The following is a 23354-nucleotide window of genomic DNA, read 5'->3' as shown; positions in this document are numbered from 1 at the left end:
ACATATCTAATGTAAAAATACCCTGAAAAATCTCATTCTAAAAAACTTATTCTAGAATACATTCCGAAAATTCTGTTTTGAAAAAATTATTCTAAAAATTAAAATTTTGTTTCAAAAAGTTTTTGTTTGAAACATGTAACCCGAAAAGTTACTTTCATGGAAGATAAAATGGGCATGTTGAAAATTTGAGGGGGTGCACGAAAAAGTATATGAAACTACTGTATTAGTAACAAAAATTAAGAAAACCAAGAAAATTAAGAAACATTTTAGAAAAGATAACTACTATAACATTTAGGGAGGAGATGGATACGAGCTTAATTCTAAACTTGACTAAGAGAAAATTGTGGAATACAGAAAACTAGATTAAACTCTACAGTTCTCTCTAACAGTGCAAGATCCTAGTGCCTCATTCTACAAACTACTTCGTTGCTTTCCTGTAAGCACAGATACTCTTATTGTTTGTTACAAAGCATGCTAACCATGCCTGAATTTCTCAATTCTAAGGGGAAGAATCAAACAAATTTCTGCCAGTGGGGTGCTTGATTGATGAGGCACAAACCTCTCCTTTTATTTGTTTGTTTCCATCTCGTGGCTATGCATGCCCGGAATGCAACAGTGGCATGTAAGGTGGCATCACTTCCTGCTTCAACTTCTGAACTAAAGACACCGACATTCCATTTGATCTAAAATTCTGGTATACCACTCGAACGTGATGAATACTCAGTCACCAACTTCAGAAACATGGAAGACTTGTCCTCTAATAGTTTTGTAGGCGTGTCAAACTCTGCAACTCGACCTGCAAAAGTATCCAAAGGTTAACTTCAGAAGCACATACTAAAAATCCATAATGCAGTTTTTATATAAATAGAGAAGAAGAAAAAGGATACAGGTCATGCAGAAGAACAAGACATTATGCTTTTATACGCACCATCACTTAGCACAAGAACTTGATCACTGTCGATGACAGTAGGTATACGATGTGCAATGGTGCAGACAGTGCAGGCCTTGAATTCACTTCGGATGATCTTCTGAATAAGATTATCTGTGGCGGTATCAACTGATGCCGTTGCTTCATCCAGTACTAGTATTCTTGACTGCTGCAGCAGTGCTCGGCCCAGAGCAACAAGTTGTCGCTGTCCTACACTCCAATTATCTCCATTTTCTAGAACTGCAGATTTCAAAGTATTTGTTATGTTTGCTACTTGTGACTAAACACTATTTTTTCTTTTTAAGGGGTGAGGAAGGAAGGATACTGTAGCTTTTCATTTGTCTTTTGGCCACCTACCTGGTGTATCAAGCTGTTGTCCTTTGTCACGGATGACCTCTCCAAGCTGAGACTTGTCAAGTGCCTGAAAAAAATTAAAACCCAATGGTCACTGTTAAGTATCGTCGTATAGAAACACAAGAAACAAGGGGAAAAAATACTATTTTCTATATTCAGTAATTCTGAATTCATACAATTCAGAATACAGAACCAAAATCAGAAAGAATGTAAGTCTATCTACCCTCCGAAAGTTCCCAGGTCCCCTCACACCCTTTATTCCCTCTCTCCTCTAATGAAAAGATACCCCCATGATTTCACACCTTCCATATCAGTCATTCTGTTATTTCAGAATCAAGGACGTGTGCATGTGGCCCCCAAGTGATGGGTTTCCACTTCTTCCTCTCATAAACCTGGTGATTTTTTTACTCTGCCCTTGCACTCCTCCCCCTTCATTTGTATCAATACCTACCCCTCGAAAATTCACCTTGTCCTCAAGGTGAAGTTCAGGAAACGATTCCATCATCTTGTGCAGAGGTTCCCACGAATTTTCACAAGCTGGAAGACTCTTCCACTTCACTAACACTTCCATAGTCTGTTCTGTTTCTCCTCTGACTGCTAAGACTTCTTCTGGTTGGACTTCGAGCTCCAAGTCTTCAGTCACAAAAGGGGATAGTTGCTGGACAACAATGTCATCAGCCAACCTTGGTTTCAATAATGCCACATGAAAGATAGGGTGAACTCCGTTAAAATTCTTTTCATTCATCTCCTGCAACATTACAGCCACCTCTTCCATAGGGGTTGCTGTTACATCACCTCGAACTACTGGAGGAGGGTCCTTCCGTATAAAACCTTGAATGGTGTCAGTTTAGTGGACTCATGATAGGTTGTATTGGTACCAAAATTCAGTCCAACTGAGCCATTTAAGCCACTGTTTGGGTCTCACTCCTGCCATGCACCTCAGACACGTTTCAAGACAGCGATTCACCACTTCAGTTTGCCCGTCTGTTTGTTGATGATAGACAGAACTGAACTTTAATTTGGTTCCTGCTAGCTTGAATAACTCAATCCAGAAAGACCTCATGAAGACCTTGTCCCTCTCTAACACAATCGACTCAGGAAACCCCTGAAGCTTTACCACTTCCTTCAAGAACAGCTCAGCAACTTCCTTGGATGTGTAAGAGTGTGTCAGGGCAAGGAAGTGGGCATATTTACTGAAACAATCTACTATGACCAAGATAGTATCCTTGCCACCGGATTTTGGTAACCCTCCAATAAAATCCATGGAGATATCTGCCCAAATCTGTTTTGGAACGGGTAGGAGTTGCAGCAGCCCTGCAGGGCTGAGGGTTTGATACTTGTTTCTTTGACATACTTCACATTTCTTCACATACTCTTGAGATCCTTTTATAAGTTCTAAAGAAACCCAAATGCCCTCTTACAGCTGAATCATGAAATTCCCTCAGGATTGAATTGATTTTAAGGGACCCCTTTGGAATAACAAGCCGACCTTGATAGTACAACCTGCCCTGGTTTATGTTATACCCTGAATGCTCTCCATTCTTCACTGCTAGGTCTTGGATTATTTGCTTCAACCTTTCATCCTGCTCAATTTCTGCCTCAAGATCTTCCCACTCCAAGAATTTGACTGTGTGGATGGCTGCATATTGTATTCTTCTAAGGGCATATCTGCTCTATTTTCCTTTCCTGGTTTGTATTTAATGTCGAAGTCATACCCAAGCAACTTGGAGATCCACTTATTTTCTTCCTCACCCGTTAGACTTGGATCCCTTAAGAACTTCAAACTTCTCTGATCAGTATGGATTATGAAATGCCTTCCCAGTAGGTAATGCCTCCATTTCTATACAGCCATGACCACTGCCATCAATTTTTTTTCATAAACCGACTTGTTCAAGTTCCTGTCAGAGAGTATTAAAACTGCACCAAGGTCGTGACCTGAAGCATCGGTTTCTATCACAAAAACCATTGTAAAATCTGGCACAGCAAGCACAGGCACCTGTGTCATTGTTGTTTTCAGCTGCTCAAAAGCTTTTTTGAGCTGGTGCATCCCACTAAAAGCTGTCTTTCTTCAGCTGTTGAGTCAAGGGCCATCTTCCCATACCCCTCGAACTTTCTGTAATATCTTGTGAGGCAGAGGAAACCTCTCAATCCTCTCACATCTTTAGGAATTAGCCAATCTACCATAGCCTTTATCTCGTTAGGATCAGCAGCTACTCCTTGGCCCGACTCAATATAGGCTAAATACTCAATACTCCTCCTTCCAAAAGAGAATTTCTTTTTGTTCACCACCAGACTATGTTGCCTTAGAGCATCCAGCACCTGTCACACATGCTCATGATGACAATCTACACTCTTGCTAAAAATAAGGATGTCTTAGAAAAAGACTAAGGCAAACTTTCTCAAATAGGGGTGAAGTACCTGTTCATGAGAGCTTCGAATGTAGAGGGTGCATTAGTAAGCCCGAATGGCATTACTAAGAACTTATAGTGACCCTCATGCGTCCAGATAGCAGTTTTGGCTATATCTTCTTCCCACATTCATACTTGGTGATACCCCGATTTTAGATCCAGCTTAGTAAAGATCAGAGCTCCTCCCAATTCATCTACGATGGGTATGGGATACCTTTCTGGTAGGGGGTACCTGTCTGGTAGGGTGAGCTTGTTTAAGGTCTTATAGTCGACACAAAACCGCCATCCTCCATCTTTCTTCTTCACTAAAATAATTGGACTACTATAAGGGCTAGTGTTGGGTCGTATGATTCTTGCCACCAACATTTCTTGCACAAACTTTTCAATCTCAATCTTTTGATAATAAGGGTACCTATACGGCCTGATATTTGGAATAGTAGTGTTGCCCTTAAGATGGATGGCATGGTCACAATCCCTCTTTGGAGGCAATTCAGTAGGGTCTCTGAACAGATCTTCATAAGCTGCCAAAACATCTACCAAGGCTAGGTTGATGGGCCTCTGTCCCTTGTATGTATCATCATATTTGTTACGGTATAAGGTAGGGGGTAATAATAAGGTTTGGAAAGTATATGAGAAGGAGAAGGAAGGTAGGAGGGAAGTGAGGCCGAACGGTATTGACCATAAAGGCCGAATGGTGGAAGGCATGGAGTGGTATAGCCGAATGGTGGAAGGTGGTGAAGAGCTGGAGCCGAACGGTAGGAGGCAGGGGGCGCCGAACGGTAGGAGGCAAGGGGAAGCAAGTCGAACGGTGGAAGGCGGGGAGAGGTCAAGTCGAACGGTAGAAGGCATGGAAAGGTCAGGCCGAACGGTGGAAGGCGGTGAAGAGCTGGAGCCGAATGGTAGGGTGCAGGGGGAAGCAAAGTCGAACGATAGTTGGACCCGATCGGTTGAAGAGTGACTATCCTAACTGGGACAACAATTAGGATAGGCGGGGAATATTTAGAAATAATTATAGTAAATAAGAATATATCTTAGGGAAATATTTTATTTAGAACAATATTCATATTTTATTCTAGGAAAATATTTTATTCTAGGGAAATATTTTATTTAGGAAATAATTAGTATAAATAAAGGGGAAGTCTAGGGTTAAAGGTATGCTTTTGATTATTGAGTATGGTTGACAGGCGACTATGCATCCTGTGAGGGAGGTTATGCTCCCAAGTAATTGAAGGAGGATATTCTCTCAATTATTGTTTACTTTTTTTATCCAAATATTACCATCAATAAAAGAGATTCATTCGTCCATTATCATTTGTTTATTGTTCTATTACGTGTTGTGAGAGTGTGAGAGGTGGTATTTGGCTAGTTTACTGGTACGTAACAATATTGGTTGGACAAGACAGCACATATCCTTCTCCCTCATTAGTAAGAGCCTTCACCATCGCCTTCCAGGATGCTTGAGATTTGTATACTCACCTTTATCTCGCCAAGTAAGAATTAAGTTTTTAAAATTTGCTTTGACATTCCCTAGACTAGCCAACCAATCCATTCCTAACACCAAATTTGTCCCTCCTAACTCCATATTAAAAAAAATTCTGCACAATAGGAATGCCTTCCACTGCAACTTCCAAGTGCTTGCATATGCCCAGATTCCTCACCTTGGCACCCGTTCCTACCTCCAACTCATAGACCTTTGTGTCATTCACTTTTAAGTTGAGCTGCTGAACTAATTCCTCGGAAATGAAATTAGCCAAAGCACCACAATCCACCAATATTAGCACCTCCTTGCCCATAATCATTCCCACCACCTTGAAGGTTCGATTGGATGTCAATCCTTCTTTGCTTTTCAAAGAAATCTGCAATACTTTGTTGGCTATAGGTTCTCCCTAATCCTCATCATCGTCACTAACTTCCAATTCTTCACCTTGGGATCCTTCAATTAATACAAATTGAAAGTGTTTCAAATTGCATATATGATCACGACCCTAGGTTTTGCCACACTTAAAACAAAACCCCTTTCAACTTCTTTCTCTCAATTCTGCTTGAGAAAGTTTTCCCCAGTAACAAATTTCTTCTCCCCATGATCCGCATCATGCAACTTACTATTCATTCCTTCCCTATTTCCTCCTCTCTCCCACCTAATGAACCCATGAATATGTCTTCCCATTGCCTTCTCCAGCGATGTCTTTTTGAAATTCACGAGTTCCGATTTGCGCAGAGCAATATTCTTCTGTTCAAGCAACAAGGGTCCTATCCATGAGCTCCTCAAGAGACCCCATCATATATAATTTCAATTATGCCTGAATCTTTTCCTTCAAGTCGTTGAGGAAGATTCCCTTCAGCATTATTCTCTCTTCTTTCTTCAGTTGCATTCAGACTGCTCCCTGTATTTCAACAGAGTTGGTCTGCTGCAGGCTCAACAACGGGCCATAAGGATTTTGTACCAACCCTGGTTGAAAGTGTTGAATCAACGCCACGTCCACCATTGATACCAACTTAAAGCCTTATCTTCCAATGCTATCACTACAGTGTCTAATTCCCGTACTATCCAGCCATAAGCATTATCTCCTCGAAATATTGGAATCTGAAGTTTTCGCCCTCCAAAATCGTGTGAGGATTCACGGCTACTAGTTTGTGTCGTGTGGCTAGCATCGTCTTCACTCTCAAGCTCACCATCAGTGGCATTGGACATGGCCTCCCTTTTGTGTGAACGATGCTTGTGAGGTTGCCCCCTTCATGACCTTTTGATTTTTCAACTCCACCTGTTGTTGCTCAAGTCCGTCTTTGCATTGCTCCATTGCTCGATGAGTTAGTACCATACACTCCCAGAAGCGAGTGATCTGATACGTATAGAAACACAAGAAACAAGGGGAAAAAAATACTATTATCTATATTCAGTAATTCTGAGTTCATACAATTCAGAATAAAGAACCGAAATCAGAGAGAATGTAAGTCTTTCTGCCCTCGGAAAGTTTGCAGGTTCTCCTCCTTTTTTCCCCCACGTAATTCTCCCCTCACTCTCTTTATTCCCTCTCTCCTCTAACTAAAAGATACCACCATGATTTCAGACCTGCCACATCAGCCATTTTGATATTTAATAATCAAGGACGTGTGCATGTGGGCCCCCAAGTGATGGGTTCCCACTTCTTCTTCTCATAAACCTAGTGGATTTTCCTACTCTGCCCTTGCACTCCTGCTCCTTCATTCGTATCAGTCACATAACGCACAAAGTGCTATTCAAACTGCCATAATTTTAAAAAACTCAAGAATTATTAGTCTATTTTCTTATGCCATAACTTTTGCTTAGGAATAAAGGTATAAAGTGGTTTATTTGATTTGGAGTGTGATATTAATAAAGCTAAACAAAAGATCTTCCAAATTAGGCACTGAAATTACTTGTCAGTCAAGGACAAGTAATCAAGTACCCAAGTTTGATTAGTCCCAAGTTACTTTTGATACCACATTTAGCTCAAATAGAGGGTTACTTTTGGCATATGTTGTGAGTTTTCTTCCTTATCCACGGAAGGTACATATGTGGAGGAAGTTTGTTAGGTATGACATAGTGAACGATAGTGGAGGCTCTGCTTGTTTTGTTTTTGGTGGGGGAGTTTAAAGAAGTTTACTGCATAGATTACTTCTAAACCAAATATTGAAGAGTTTTTCTTTATATTATTACTTCATGTTCTCATTTTCCACTTTATCAATATCTATTTTCTGTTTGATCTCTTTGCTTGTATATCCTGAACTCCGTGTTAATCCTTAGTCCTGCCTTATTAAGAATATTTCCATTTCTCTTATAATAATTTGACTGTTACTATACATAGATATCCACAACTGAACACAAGTAAACTTTATAAGCAGCTTTCTGAACAGATAGTACAAGCTGTGCAAAAAAAGCGTGGAGTTATGAAATAAAACCAACCTCCCAAATCTCTTTATCTGAGTGCTCCTCAAGAGGATCAAGATTGCCTCTGATAGTCCCTTCAAATAAAGTTGGATCTTGTGGGATGATACTGAGATGGCTGCGAAGATCATGAAGGCCAATCTCTGAAATATTTATGTTGTCAATAAGGATACTTCCACTTGTTGGTTCAATCAATCGAAATAGTGCCTGAATTAAAGTAGATTTTCCACTGCCAGTTCGTCCAACTATTCCAATCTTCTTTCCACCAGGAAATGTGCATGTTACTCCATGAAGCACCAAAGGAAGGTTCTCCTTGTAACGGACCTTCAAAAGAGACAGTGTAAGGATAAGAGAAGTGGAGATCCAGTACTCGTGATGGGACAAAGCCAGTTGCAGCAAAAAAATCATAATAAAGATATCAATGTAACGTGGCTAACAACTAGGATTAGATACTGTACATAAAGAGACATCATACTACTCATCAAGAAATAAACCATAAATATTTGACTAGAAAAAAAAGAAAACAAAAAGCATAAATGTGAAGCTGAGCTTGGAACCTTCAAATCAATTATTTCGATTGTCCCATTTTCTGGCCATGAGGATGGAGGGCGAGAATCTTCAATTATAGTGGGTGCTTCACTAGGAATTTGGCTGTACTGATATATTCTTTCAATGGATATAATTTTATTTTCAAGTTTGCAAAAGCTGAGTATCCACCGTGATAAGCGTGCATTTAAATTTAGGCCATATGTCACAGCAAGTCCAGCCATGCCTATAGAGAAAAGGTAACAGCAATGAGAACAGAATAATATTCCATTATCGCAGTCAGCATCCTGTATAACCAGCACTTGTGAAAGTAAATCTATTTTCTAAGAGCACTTACTGGGGTCTATACTTCCTCGAGGAAAACTCACAAGCAATACCATGCAGAAAGAAAATACAAAGGTTGACAGTAACTCCATCCGCAGGCAGAGCCACTCAATTGCAGAAAGACTACAAAAGAATGGTCGTGCAAAACAATCAAGAAGATAGAGGTTCCGCTTCATGAACCTTTTTCTTGTCCAAAACCTCTGATGGTGGATGCTCCAGCAATTGACTCACCAAAAAGATGTATAATTGGAGACTTCTGGATGCTAACAATACGAACCAGTTCCCTGGAGGATGCCATATAGTATTTCTGCAATGGAATTGGTTGTTGGCTAGACTAAATTAAAACATAGGGTTATATACAAACATTTAAATAATGCAATGAGATTGGAAGATTACAAGAACTTTTTGACCATGTACCCTCTCTTTTACTTGGAATAAAGTTCTTACTTTTCTCCAAAGAAAGCAGTTTTTTTTTCTTTTATGCAAATATTCTGGAAGAGCAGTTAGAAAGATTTTAAGCTGGACAAATTCTAATTACCTGCATCCACAAACAAGCAACAGCCATTGGGACAACTAACAGTAAAACTTGCCATGTAACTTCTGTCATTACCCCAACAATACCAATAAGTTGAATTGTTGTTGAAGCAAACCCGCCAAGTCTAAAAGGAATGTCAAGATCCACAACACTTTGATCAATCGATACCTGGTGGGATAAAGGTGACGCATTATAATTATCTACACCATACAGATAGAGATACGATAAAAAAATAATAGAAGATGAGGACAAAAGAGAACTTACCCTATTCAAGATCCTTCCAGCTGGTGTAGAGTCAAAGAAAGACATTGGTGCATGGAAAACACTTCTAAGCATTTTTAAAAATAGCTTCTGTGCAGCTGCAAGGCCAAATGTAGCCACCAGAACAGCCCTTACAAATATAAACCATGAGCTGCCAAAAGCAAGGGCCATGTATACAAGAAGAAGAACTGAGGGAGTTACTTTGGGCAGGTCTCCTTCTGTTTGAGGGTTAGCCCAAGCCATCCACCAATTGCTAGCAATCTGAAGGAACTGAAACAATGCTTGTGCAATGATTATGAGAGGAATTAACAAGCCTTTATATGCGGCTGCCATGTATGACAAGTAGACCTTCATGCTGACTCTGCCTCTAATCCTCTCTTCTTCTTGAACAAGCTGTTTCTTTCTCGATCGTTTTGCTTTCTTCTTCTCCTTAATTGCTTTTTGATCTGAAGTAGATGCTCCTTCTTGCACTTCCTTGGCCAAACTGTCTATATCATTTGCAGAACATATGGATTTCTTACTGGTCATAACAGATGCCTCTAGAGATAAATTTTCATCTGAATCTTCAGAGGAGTGAGTAGGGATATCCATAGCCTCAATGGCTTCATGGTGGGCTGAAACCAGAGTATTAAAATCTGTTCCTGCTTGTAAAAGTTCGTCATACTTTCCTGACTGTATGATGCAGCCTTCTTTAAGCACCTTCAAGAATAGAAAAAAAAAATTAGAAAAAAATCATCTTAACATCATCACATAAGTTCTTTTCGGTACTTAAAACCTTGTTAAGAGAAGAAAAAACAGAAACTTCATATAACATGAAACATTTGAGTAGGATTCTTCCTACAAAAAGCTTCCAAGCACTAAAAAATAGATTTAGAAAAAAATCATCTTAACATCATCACGTAAGTTCTTTTCGGTACTTAAAACCTTGTTAAGAGAAGAAAAAACAGAAACTTCATATAACATGAAACATTTGAATAGGATTCTTCCTATAAAAAAGCTTCCAAGCGCTAATTGTACTAGTTGCAATGCAATGGGGCACTACCATAATTATACTATAAGAGAAATTACACCAAAATGTGATGTGTGTAGAAAACACGAGTCAAGTGCACTTTGTTATGAAGGATTTTATTATAATATATATTAAGCTTTCACTTAATTGTAGTCGTACTGAAACCATCCTTTCTTGAAATGTCAAAGTTTTTGCTATCGTAAAATTGATTTGGAACGTGAACGTAACAACTCATGGGATTGGTTACAGGATAGAGATAATAACATAAGTTGGACAGGCATGGAAACCAATCGGCTCACAGTAGAAAACTTGAATCGAGTACTTCAAATAACAAACAAAAAACAAACAAACAAGAGCACCCACAAAAGGGTTTCATTGATCTATCAGAAAGGGAAAAGGGGTCCAATATTTCAGAAAAGGAAAAGAAGGTCATCAAATTTTGAAGGACGCAGTAAAAGAAAGTCGTGTGAGTCAGATTGTTATTTGTTTTAAGTAAAATAACTTCGGTCACGGGATTTAATTGCATCAGTGGAGGATATTTAGTTATTCCTAGTGTCAATGGATTTTACCCTATACATGTTATTTTTTAGAAGAAATTTGTTAGCAAGTTATGACTTGCCTTTCGTTTAAAAACACCAAAACGTGTAACTTGCAAAATATTCCTTCCATAAAGAAGCGAATAGGTGTACAAACTGACTTCATGTAAATATTAAGAGAGAACTATAATGCAAACAGGACATCAAGAGGAAAACCTCACTTTGACATACCAGAGGGCATCTTAAAAACTGAATCCTGAATCGTGCATCATGCAGGGAATACACAATTCAAAATTTAAGTGTGAAATAAAGCATTATCATAAACTTGGCCTCTTATTGCATGATGCCCGAATGTGCTCGAAAAAATTGTACAACACAGCCATACCAGTATCAAATCAGCAGCCGGAAGAAATTCAACTTGATGCGTCACATAAATGACTGTTTTATCTGCTAGTGCTGTCAATATATAATCCTGCGGTACCATGTCAAAGGGTAAGCCATATCCACAATTTTAAACAGTACTATCAACTCCGTGCTAAGGAAAACTAACCCTGAACAAGTCAGATCCAGTGTGAGCGTCAACTGCACTGAAGGGATCATCAAGAAGATAAATATCAGCATCTTGGTAGAGTGCTCGTGCAAGCTGAACCCGCTGCTTCTGGCCACCACTCAGGTTTATACCTCTATCACCTATAATTGTCTGATCACCGTGTGAGAAAAGTTCTAGGTCCTTTTTCAGTGAACAAGCTTGAAGAACACTCTTGTACTTTGCTTTGTCCATTGGGCTTCCAAAGAGGATATTTTCTTCTATAGTTCCTGATTGTATCCATGCTGATTGGGAGACATATGCAGAAGATCCACACACTCTGACCTGAAAAATAAATGAATGCATTTTGTAAAAAGTGTGAAAAATTACAAAGATTAAAATGTCAACAGACAGATTAATATAATAAAGAGGGAATCAAAAGCTCAAGGGCACCAACATACTTCCCCAGAAGTCTTGGGAATTTCTCCGAGGATGCAAGACAGAAAGCTTGATTTCCCAGAACCAACCATGCCACAAACAGCCACGCGCATCCCTTTTTCAACTTTCATTCTTATCCTTGATAGAGTAGGTCTGGAAGATGAAAGGTCCCAACAGAAGACACCGTCCTTAATTTCTATAGCAATGTTAGTGATGCCTTGTGGCAAGGCAATAGTTGCATCTTCCTGCAATTCTTCCTCCAGAAGGAAGCCAGATAACCGATCAAGAGAAACTTTTGTTTGAGCCATTGTTGACACCAAGTCTGGAAAATTCCTCAAAGGTTCTTGCAGGATCCTGAAAGTAGCCAGAGCAGAAAGTACACCCCCAGCAGTCAGCTGACCACCCAACAATATGGAAGTACCGAAAGTGACTGCTGAAACAAAAATCGGCGAGCTCCAGAATATAAAAGTTATGAAAGCCTGAGAATAGAGGGCTTTCCGAAGCCATTTGAATTCTACTCCACGCATATCCTCCAGTTTCACTCTATATCTGTCTTCCCAAGCTTGAAGTTTGAGAATCCTCATATTCCTCAGGCACTCAGATGTTTTTCTCATCCTCTCATCCTTAGCAGCCATTAATCTGTCTTGATAATCTTCTTGGATCCTGGCCACGGGAACAGTGACGACAATGGAAATTATTGTAGCAATCAGAGTTGCAACAGAGGCAATTCCAACATTCTTATACAAAATTGCCAGGGCAAGAACAATCTGGAGAGGAAGCATCCACATGTCATGGAGATACCAAGAGTAGTCCCCGACCCTCTGAACATCAATAGCCATGTAGTTAACAATTTCCCCACTTGTGTGACTTTGCTTGGCCAAGCTTGATATCCTTAACCCCTTTCGATATACCATTGCAGTTAGAGCCGACCTCACATGCATACCCATGATGTCCACCCCTAGATACCACTGCCTGGTAGTCATGGTCTCCACAAGCTTAGCCGCAAAGAATATCCCTGCAAGAACATACCCCTCATGTGGGAAAACCTCTTTGCCAACTAAGAAATCAACAAAATAACTTATCATGTATGGACCAACGTACGAAACTAGAGTGGTTACACCAGCAAATATGGCATTACAAGCCGCCTCCTTCCAAAATGACTTGAGAAGCGCCCATGCTAACGAAGGCTGCCCGGATGATGAGCTTTCTGCCTTCAATTTCTCCAATTAGAATTCACAAGCTTATAGTTTGTTTTAGATCGGTCATTAGGTGCAACAAGGGGAATGTCCTTAAGCTCAAGAGGCCTTTTTGCGCCAATGGAAAGAAGGGGATTCAACCAAGACAAAGTGGCCAAGCTAAAAAGTCCAGCATCATTATAGGGAGTAACCTTAAGACAGCCGGGTTCTTCCTCAACAAGCAATGGTTGTTGCTCATCAGAAGTCCTACATATCTTTACACCAGTAACACCCCTGATTGCAACAATACACAAAAAGCCAAGAGCAGGAGTGACCGCAAAATTCGCCACAACATGAGAACGCAGGTGCTTGGAACCTTCCATCCAAACCCCTCTCCCATCAACGTACAAACCACACAAACAAACAACAAATAACACAAACCACCAAACTCTGAGCAAATTTGGAAACCTCTCACGCGCCTTGAACTTGCACTGCAAAGCCGAGAAGCAAAGAGCAACCCAAGCTAAACCCTGCACTAGAGGCACAGAAAGAAGAGCCAAACCCAAATCCCCATCCCTTTCTCTGATCAAGGCAAACCCATCAAACCCCAACACCAAAACATGCACCAACAAAACATAGAAACAAGACAACACCGACAACTTGAACCACGTTCCAATCCGAACGTCACGTGTTTCTAAATCAACACTATCACGGCCGCGGCTGGCATTGCCGGTTCCATTGTCCTTACCAAATCTAACTCCAACCCCTAAACACACAGCCACCCTCCTCGCCAAAAGAACGAACACAAACACAATAAAGAGTGTCAAGTTGGCACAGATTGCCACCACTTCCACCCAAGGCAATCCAAGGATGGCACTCCAAATACTCTCAAACGATCCCGAAGAAGAAGAATAATAAGAAAACGACGTCGGAGACGAGATTCCAATTTCATCGACGGCCATTGCTGTGTGAAGCAAAACGTGGATTCAGAAGAGAAAGTCGGTGGTAATTGAGAAGTTTCTAAAGTTGTGATGATGTCATCGAAACGCGAGTGATTGAAAAAAGGGCATTTCACCATCTGGTGGCAGATTCTGCAGACACATTACAGCGCAAACAAAGAGAATTTCGTCAGCACGGAACCGGAAGAGAAACAGAGGAATGTCACACAAAAACACAAAAAACAACAGGCAGCAGCACTTCTCAGTTCTTAAACCTTCCAAATTCAGACAGGGACAACAAAAATGAGAATCGAGAATCCAATAGACGAAGAGAAAGACAAAAACAACAAAAAGAATAACCTGGGTTGGTCTGAGAAATCGCTTGTGATCTTCGAAAAGCTACAATCTTTGAAGAATATCGCACCTGATTGAGAAGATAAATAGAAGACCGCGGCAATACAGAGATTGACAACGACAGTGACGGTGAAGATAACGATTAAGATAGAACAGCTACGAAATAAGTACAACAATGTCTTAGGTAGAGAGAGACAGAGAGAGAAGTGAATCTCTCTCTTCTGCTCTCTTTAATAGTCTGTTATTTTCCCTTTTAACTATGCTTCCGTCTCTGTGTGTGAATGATGCTGGCAATCATAAAAGTGCCGTGCGAGAATGAACAACTTTTGTTTTCTATATTAGGTTTAAGAAAATGGAAGATTTGGTGTAAGCTGAATGAAAATGGAAATCCTTTTTCGCTTTAATAGGAATCCTGTTATACAGATTTTAGCTCAGTTCCTAATGTGATCTGGGTGACTCTCACAGTGACTCAGGCCTGCTTCGCTCATTTACCATATTATTTATTTATAGCTCCATGCCAGACATACCTATCAACTTATATACTACTATTTTAATAATCTTCTCTGCGCTATCATTATTTCAACAATATTACAAATTACTTAAATATGATCAATTATAACATAAACTTATATTTTCACCTCTCATTTACTACATTTTCATTACATTTTTTATTTTTAACTGATTTAAAATCTTTCATAACTAAATATTTACTATTTATAGTGGTTTTAACAAGTTTTTTTCTTCCTTTTGTAATTAAAAAACAAAATTAGACATATTTTAAATATGTGATAAAAAGATTCGCCGTCTGTGACCAAACAAAATTATCTCCTCTGTGTAGTTTATTGAAAGAGTGCAATGAATAAAAAACAGTAGGCAATGGTCTTGAGATTGGAGCACTTCGTTTTAAAAATACCATTTTTAGGCACCTATTTGTCTTAGTGGAGTGTGTGTGTGTGATGTTCATTCAGTGGTTTCGTTTTTAAGAAAAGTAAAGTTTTCTTTCTTTGTCACTGTAATGCGAACGTACACATGTGATTTTTTTTGTATTTCCTTATTATATAATGTCGTTTTCATCTCATCATCACTGCATTTAAATAATTTCACACATTACTTCAAGTTATTAAATAATTGTTGTCATTTTATGTAATTACATAATTTTAAATTGTTTTGTTTTATTTCATGTATTCAGTTTTGAAAAAAAAAATCAAATTTATTTATGAAGGATATGTTTTGATTAAACTGAAAACTTTCTCTTTTTTAACTCTTACGTATATACTTCGATTGAAAAATTAAATAAAAATTTAAAATAGTATATATTAAATCTCTTCCTTGTACATGGTGATGGTAAATATGGTAAATAGGAGAGAAGATGAAGAGTTTTTTGTGTTTAGTTTTTTCTACATAGAGACCATTACATGTTGATGCACGTTTTTTACATGTTAGACTCACATTTTCGGCTTCATGTTGAGGTGATAATAAGGATGTCAGAGTGTCTACCCTTTTCATATAATTACTTCTCATCTTTTTCTATGGCATTTTGTGATTGAATGATATATTAGTTTTTATTTTTAAATGATTTTAATTAAATATTTAAAATGGATTATAAAAATCCTCTATTAATTTTATTTGAAGATAAATGAAGCCAGCGTTACTAATTATTGACAAATAGAGTTACGTGAAAAATTATTGTTTCCTTTTAAGTTACTGATTAATCAAATTATAATATATAAATTCATTTTATGAGTATATTTGTGAGGTTGAGCACAATATAAACTATTTATTAATATAATATTAAAGTAATTTTAAATATATCTTAATTTCATTTTATATGTTATTATGTTACGTGTTACCAAACTTTTATTTAACCACTCACAAATATCAAATATCTAATTCAGAGTATTCATTCTCGAATATAAAAGATGTTTTAAAGATTTTACACAGACTACTAATAAGAAATATAAAACAGTAGAATGCAAGTCGTAAAATATGTTACTAATCGACCTCTATATCTGATTGTATATTCGTCCGGAGGAAAAAAGAGAAATTTAAAATAATTTAAATAGTTAAAATTTCTTTTGCTTTATGTTATTATTAAATAATAAAAAAAATATTCTATGTATTTATACTTACATTTTCTACTTTCCGAGCAATGACAGCTAATTCTGACATGTTATAAATTTTCATTATTGCCAAACCAAACATTAATATTATATTTATTGGTAAAACAGTAATTGAACAAGTTAATTAAACATAAACTCATATTGAGAATCACTATCTTTAAAATGAGTGTTAATTCTTTAAAATAAAGGTTCATAATTTCTGTTGATTGATTTTCTTATAAATATCTAAAGCTTTTGTATGATACAATCAATTATTTCTTATATCAATCAATTCCCTTAAAGAGAAAGTGATAAACTCAATTACAATATCACTTGATCGAATTACCATTATTTCATGATGATTGTTATCATTTATTTTATTTTATTTTTTTGTATTTTGTCAATTTATTCATATTACTTTGGTCCATCAAAGTTAACCAAATAAGGACCTATCATGAAGATAAGTTATAGAAAAGGACAAAGCAAAAATCATATTCCAAATATGACTATGACAATACATCTTTTTAATATTTATTTTACGAGCAACACGCTATTACTTTGTTAAGAATTAAATAAATTGGTAAAAAGTGTAAATAAAATTGATAATAAAATATATGTAAAAAAGGTAAATATATAGTAAGAATGACTAGGATGAAAGTAATTAGAAGTTGAATGCATAATTCAAACACTTGTTTAGAAAATGTTATGAAGATGCATGAACGAATAAACTATAGTTAGGTTATTTTTTTTCCTATAAAACTTGTGGCTGTAAGGATTCCATTGACTTTTATGAAAACTTTTTCAGCTTATGGACCCATCTGATTGTCCATGATTGTGAAGTTTATCCAGAAAAGGGAAAAGGACAGTAATAATTAATAATATGAAAAGTTTGCCTCAAAAGTGAAATCTTCTTAGTAGGATCACTTCAATTAATAACTATATAAATCAATAAAGGAATAAGATATTTGGAATTCAGTGTAAATTTGACTTTTCATTAATTATATCCTTTTATAGTTTCTTTTAATCTCTTCTTCCATACCCTTTTTCTTTTGTTCTTAAAAAATCATGTATATATATACTATTAATGATAGTAAACTTATTAAAGGAGATATTGATGCTTTATAAAAGGGTTTTACTATAAAATTAGCATGATGATCATATATACAAATTATACATGATTTTTTTAAAATTCAAATTATTTTAAAATTGATAGTGATAATATTTTATATTAAGTTAAACCATACTTTCAAAACTACTAAACCTAACCTAAAAATACAAGTCTTTAATTAATAATATAAACAAACTTCCACCTTAATGTTTAAACAAATCAAGCTAAGTGTTTTTTCTTTTTTATGAAACTCATCTACCCTATCTCTCACTTTCTCAACCAACAGTATAACCTAACAGTAATATTAAAGCTAAACTTTATAAATAAACAGTCAAAATTATTTATTTTGTAATACATATATTGAATAAGATTGGAGAGTGGAAAATGTGATAAATTTCCAGTAATGGTAGCGTATGTGTTAGGAGATTATTGTAAGTGTTTCTCCTATGTATGTGTAATGTTAAATCACTGTTTATTCACCAAACACATAGATTTATTTTTGCACCATTTAGTTTGGGAAATAAGTTGAAGTTTGAACTAAACATTCAAAAAGAGAAGTTTGTCACTAATAGAGTTATAGGCAACTACATCTTAAAAAGAAGAGGAGACCCAGCCAACATTCTAACCTAACATCTGTTTTCACCGATCTAACCTAACAATTATACAACCTAACGTTTTTCGTTTTATAAACTAGATAGTTAATTTTTATTTAGTTTTTAAAAATAAATATTTCGATATTGTATTTACTTTTATGAAGAAAAAAAATTTAATCAATATTTAGTTTGGTAAAATTAGTGTTAAATTTTTTTTATCGGTTTTGGTGAATGATACATTCTTATTAGAAACTATCTTTATTTAATGCATTTTTATGGAATAAATGTTTGAAATTATTTTTTTGGAAACATATTTTCTTTTATAAGTAAATATTTAAAATTGCTTATTTTAATAAAATACTTTTTTCTTTTATGAAATAAACAAACACCCTTAGGGTCATGTTAAGGAAAAGATATAGACAAACACTAATATAGTAAACTTAAGTCTAGAATAATACGGGATTTTACCCCATAAAAAAATTACAAATTAAATTTAACAGGACTCACAAATACATATATCTAAAATATATCGAACCAAAAAACCTTGGAAAAATTCAACAATAACTTGATAAAAAAAAATCGAACTGTTCCTAGGATCGTGATTAAATTTTGCATCACTCTCTAGATAATCAGCATACGAACACCAAAAAAACATTAGAAGATTAAATAAAATAAATATAAATGGAATAATAATCTTGTTTATTGTGGTTTACTCACTGGTACATCATGTCCTATACAAAAAAATATCTTATCGGTCTAAAAGTATTATAAGTTGGCATTTATGTATTAGTATGTAGGACTTCAATTATTAATGAAACAAAAGATATTGCTTATATCATAGGTTATATTCATTTACCAACATACTAATATATTATAAATTTAAATTAGGAAATACATATAAATACACTAAAAATAATTATATAGTATATTATTATCATTTAAATAACTAAATAAGATGACATTAGGATATCTCACTAAATAATGAAAAATATTAAAAACATAAAATAATTAAGTGAAAGAAGGACAACAACACCTATCAAAATATTATAATTATAAATAACATAACGTAATTTAAAAATATAACGTTAGAAACCATCCCATTAAACAATTATAATTATAAAATAACGTTTTATCAAGTAATTATAATTATAAAATAAATCAGATTAAAAATAAATAATATTTTCTTTCCTTTATCTTATTCATGACAATGACATATTCAAATCATGATCAAGACTAAAAATTAAAAATTATTTTGAATGGGAAAAATTTCTTAGAATATATTGTTTTCATTCTTTTCTTCTTTGCACTACTAAAATAAATATTGCAGGCATCCACGAAATTGATCGCGAAATGATAAAATTAGTTACAAACATCCTTAGTTATCGAAAATAAACAGTAATAAAAATCTTAGTCGAAAAACAGTTAGTTATTGACTTCAAATTGGTGGCTAAACAACCATCAAAATTATAATAGATAATCACTTATTAAAAATTTGGTCACCTTAAAATATTGAAGACCAATTTAGTAATCAAAATTTTGGTCCTTAATTTGATGTTAATAAGAACGGATTTTAATTTAATAAAATGATTTTCGGATGCTAATTCAATCACAAATAGATATATTTTTTAATTTAATTAAAATAATATCGATGATTAAATTAAAGACTACATCAGTGGCAAAATCGATGGCTAAACCTAGTGACTAAACCAATGACTAAATCAAACTGCTTATATTTAATTTTTTACTTGCTTATAAATGTTTCATATTTAATTATACTAAAAAAAATAAACTTCAATATATAATATAAAAAAAAGTAGTATAATTTATTCAACATAAAATCAAAATGAAATTAGTTATAAATGCGTATGCAAATTTTAAAATCATCACACAATTAAACTTAATTAATGTTCATGTAAACTATCTTCAGTAAAACGATTTATTACATAATCTCCATTATTAGGAGGATGAGAAAGGTGTGACATAATATTTTTCAACTAGATATATTTTAAAACAAGATTTATATGTTGTTTTTGTTTACGTATGAGTTCTTTTATTGCTCGTTATCTTGCACCAATTAGTGTTTTTTTTTCAAATATCTTGTCATTATAGCTTTTAATTTACTATTTAAGTTCAGAATAATTTCACACATTTCTTCTATCTGATCAATAATTGGAGTTTGGTTGGTTACTAGAGTGAATATACGTAGAATGAGTAAACCTTTTGCTGATCAATGCACAAAGTCTATTATACACACAGCCACCCTCCTCGCCAAAAGAACGAACACAAACACAATAAACAGTGTCAAACGATCCCGAAGAAGAAGAATAATAAGAAAACGACGTCGGAGACGAGATTCCAATTTCATCGACGGCCATTGCTGTGTGAAGCAAAACGTGGATTCAGAAGAGAGAGTCGGTGGTAATTGAGAAGTTTCTAAACTTGTCATGATGTCATCGAAGCGTGAGTGATTGAAAAAAAAGAGCATTTCACCATCAGGTGGCAGATTCTGCAGACAAATTGTAGCGCAAACAAAGAGAATTTCGTCAGCACGGAACCAGAAGAGAAACAGAGGAATGTCACACAAAAACACAAAATACAACAGGCAGCCGCATATCTCAGTTCTTAAACCTTCCAAATTCAGACAGGGACAACAAAAATGAGAATCCAGAATCTGATAGACGAAGAGAAAGACAAAAACAACAAAAAGAATAATCTGGGTTGGTCTCAGAAATCGCTTGTGATCTTCGAAAAGCTACAACCTTGAAGAATATCGCACCTGGTTGAGAAGATAAATAGAAGACCTCGCCAATACAGAGAACGACAACGACAGTGACGGTGAATATAATGATTAAGATAGAACAGCTATGAAATAAGTACAACAATGTCTTCTGCTCTCTTTGATATTATGTTAGTTTCGTAAAATTAGTGTTAAGTTTTTTTATTGATCTTGGTAAATGATATATTCTTATTAGAAACTATCTTTATTTAATGCATTTTTACGGAATAAATATTTGAAATTATTTTTTTGGACTATTTCTTTTATAAGTAAATATTTAAAATTATTTATTTTAATAAATTACTTTTATGAAATAAGCAAACAATACCCTTAGGGCCATGTTAAGGAAAAGATATAGACAAACACTAATATAGTAAACTTAAGTCTAGAATAATACGATATTTTACCCCATAAAAAAATACAAATTGAATTTAACAGGACTCATAAATACATATATCTAAAATATATCGAACCATAAAACTTTGGAAAAATTCAACACTAGCTTGATAAAAAAAGATTCTGACTGTTCCTATGATCGTGATTAAATTTTGCATCACTCTCTACATAATCAGCGTACGAACGCAAAAAAAAAAATTAAATAAATATATAATGGAATAATAATTTTGTTTATTGTGGTTTACGCAGTGGTACATCCTGTCCTGTACAAAAAATATCTTATCGATATAAAAGCATTATAAGTTGACATTTATGTATTAGTATGTACGACTTAAATTATTAATGAAACAAAAGATATTGCTTATATCATAGGCTAAATTTATTTACCAACATGATAATATATTATAAATTAAATTGATATATATATATATATATATATATATATATATATATATATATAATAAAAACGTGTGATGTTAAATAAAACTATTTTAATTGATCAGAACTGATCCTAAGTTCACCTTCGTATTTTCATCAATGTTTAACTAACATTCTCTAATTATAAAAAGAACAAAAATCAGCTTTAAACTATTAAGGAAAAGTAAAAGTAAGGGAAGAGAAAAATAATTTTAAAAATATTGAAAATAAATAAGTAAATAATTAAAAATTTAATCTAATTACTCAATATAATAAAGTAATATGATTTTTCACTAAACTAAATTCGTTTTCAAATCAACAACCTAATTATTTGTTTAAGTTCAATAGGCGTAATACATAAGTTCTGGAAAACAAATAAAAGAAAGTAAAACGATCGACGATTATAGAAACACGAGAAATTTATTTTCTACATACGTTTTAATTCTAAACAGGTGAAGTTAATTTAAAATTAAAAACATGAAAAATAAAATAAACACATTTTTAAATACAATGAAAAAATAAAATGAAAAATCTGATTCATATGTGACACGAAATTTTTACGTGTAATTAAGGTTTGACGCGTAGGTCATGATGATAAGGTCGTGGATTATAAACAGAGATAGATCATTTAAGAGATGAGGTTGTTCATAATTTTGGGACATAACTTTGGGGCTCCATCACCCTTCAATCTCGTGGTGGGGTACCATAATTAAATAATTATATGGAATGCTTCATATAAAATATTAAATAATAAATACAATAATAATATTCTTAAGACTAAATATGTCATATATAAGTAATATCGATTGAAAGATAAGTTCAAAATAATAAAAGTAATAATACGAAGTAAAAATAAAAAAGGTTAGACTCATAATGCTTTTAAATTGGAGCATTAATATAATTCAAACATTTGATAAATATAAGCTAATTAATAAAAATACTCAAAGCTAATATCATAAACATTTAATTATGAAGAAGATTTGGATTTCAGGCGAAAATAAATAAAGTCAATTATTTATAAATTATATTAATAAACAAGACATCAAGCGAGCAACTCGATTTGATTGAGATTTATTTTCTTTTTATCGATAATGACATTCCACTGCCAAACATGACTATTATTTTTGGCACAATCGATAATTAAAAAAAAAAATAGATGTTTATTTATTTACGAGTGTCTCCTTGAAAGTCTGAGAATTGAGAAAACAGTCCCTCAATTTTATTTTTGACCTAATTAGCAGTTTTGTAAGATTCTCATTAACATATGAACAAAATTGTTTGAATGAGCTTGCAATAAGATTAGAGATAATTGAAAATTGTGAAAATTATTTTTATCATGTAGACTCATGCAAAAAAAAAAACGTAAGTCTGTCTTTTATTTGTTATGACCAAAATTCGCAACAATCATATGCATAAAGTGAAGGTGCAAGTTTTTTGGGCGACTATTTTTCTTTATTGATTTAATGCTAAAATCACAGACCTTATTTTGTTTATGTAAATTAGATTTAATAAGCTGTTTTCAATTTATTTTTTAAATTCAATTTTAATAACATAAACTACCAATCCCGAAAAAAAAGCCTTATATCTCAATACAAAATATTTATAAAGCAATCATTAATTAAAATATTATAAAAATATAGTTAATGTTCAAACAATAGGTCCCATGGTCTAGTGGTGAGGACATTGGACTCTGAATCCAGTAACCCGAGTTCAAATCTCGGTGGGACCT

General features: G+C 34.5%; 1 protein-coding gene and 1 non-coding gene across 3 annotated transcripts; one reads left to right on the top strand and one right to left on the bottom strand.

Moving 5' to 3' along the window:
- Window positions 1–307: 307 nt before the first annotated feature.
- LOC124836093 (ABC transporter C family member 5) lies at window positions 308–14709 on the bottom strand. 2 transcript variants are annotated; one of them, XM_047311162.2, is made up of 12 exons: window positions 14243–14693; window positions 11793–14035; window positions 11356–11676; window positions 11191–11277; window positions 9264–9959; window positions 9003–9167; window positions 8478–8771; window positions 8152–8366; window positions 7613–7918; window positions 1286–1349; window positions 929–1168; window positions 308–796 (listed from the first exon to the last, which is right to left on the bottom strand). In XM_047311162.2, the coding sequence occupies exons 7-12, from the start codon at window positions 8638–8640 to the stop codon at window positions 684–686; spliced, it is 1101 nt and encodes a 366-aa protein (XP_047167118.2). In that variant the 5' UTR covers window positions 8641–8771; window positions 9003–9167; window positions 9264–9959; window positions 11191–11277; window positions 11356–11676; window positions 11793–14035; window positions 14243–14693; the 3' UTR covers window positions 308–683. The 2 variants fall into 2 exon arrangements, with proteins under 2 accessions (XP_047167118.2, XP_087968043.1); XM_088111917.1 differs by lacking the exons at window positions 308–796; window positions 929–1168; window positions 1286–1349; window positions 7613–7918; window positions 8152–8366 and having other exon boundaries at window positions 8487–8771; window positions 14243–14709.
- Window positions 14710–23282: 8573 nt separating this feature from the next.
- On the top strand, window positions 23283–23354 carry TRNAQ-CUG (transfer RNA glutamine (anticodon CUG)). Its single transcript has one exon. It is a non-coding gene; the product is annotated as a tRNA-Gln (tRNA).

Source organism: Vigna umbellata, chromosome 4 (genome assembly GCF_029865625.1).
Source record: "Vigna umbellata cultivar VRB3 chromosome 4, Vumbellata_1.0, whole genome shotgun sequence".
Classification (NCBI taxonomy): Eukaryota; Viridiplantae; Streptophyta; class Magnoliopsida; order Fabales; family Fabaceae; genus Vigna; species Vigna umbellata.
The sequence above is the reverse complement of the archived record's forward strand: the minus strand, read 5'-3'. Positions and strand labels throughout refer to the sequence as shown.

Bases quoted from the DNA above. Each gene is read 5' to 3' on its own strand.
- LOC124836093 (XM_088111917.1), bottom strand. From the start codon at position 12,854: ATGATAAGTTATTTTGTTGATTTCTTAGTTGGCAAAGAGGTTTTCCCA. The intron at 11,677-11,792 runs GTATGTTGGTGC...TTTATTTTTCAG, and splicing joins TTCCCAAGACTTCTGGGGAA to GTCAGAGTGTGTGGATCTTC. The intron at 9,168-9,263 runs GTAAGTTCTCTT...TTATCCCACCAG, and splicing joins CTGGAAGGATCTTGAATAGG to GTATCGATTGATCAAAGTGT.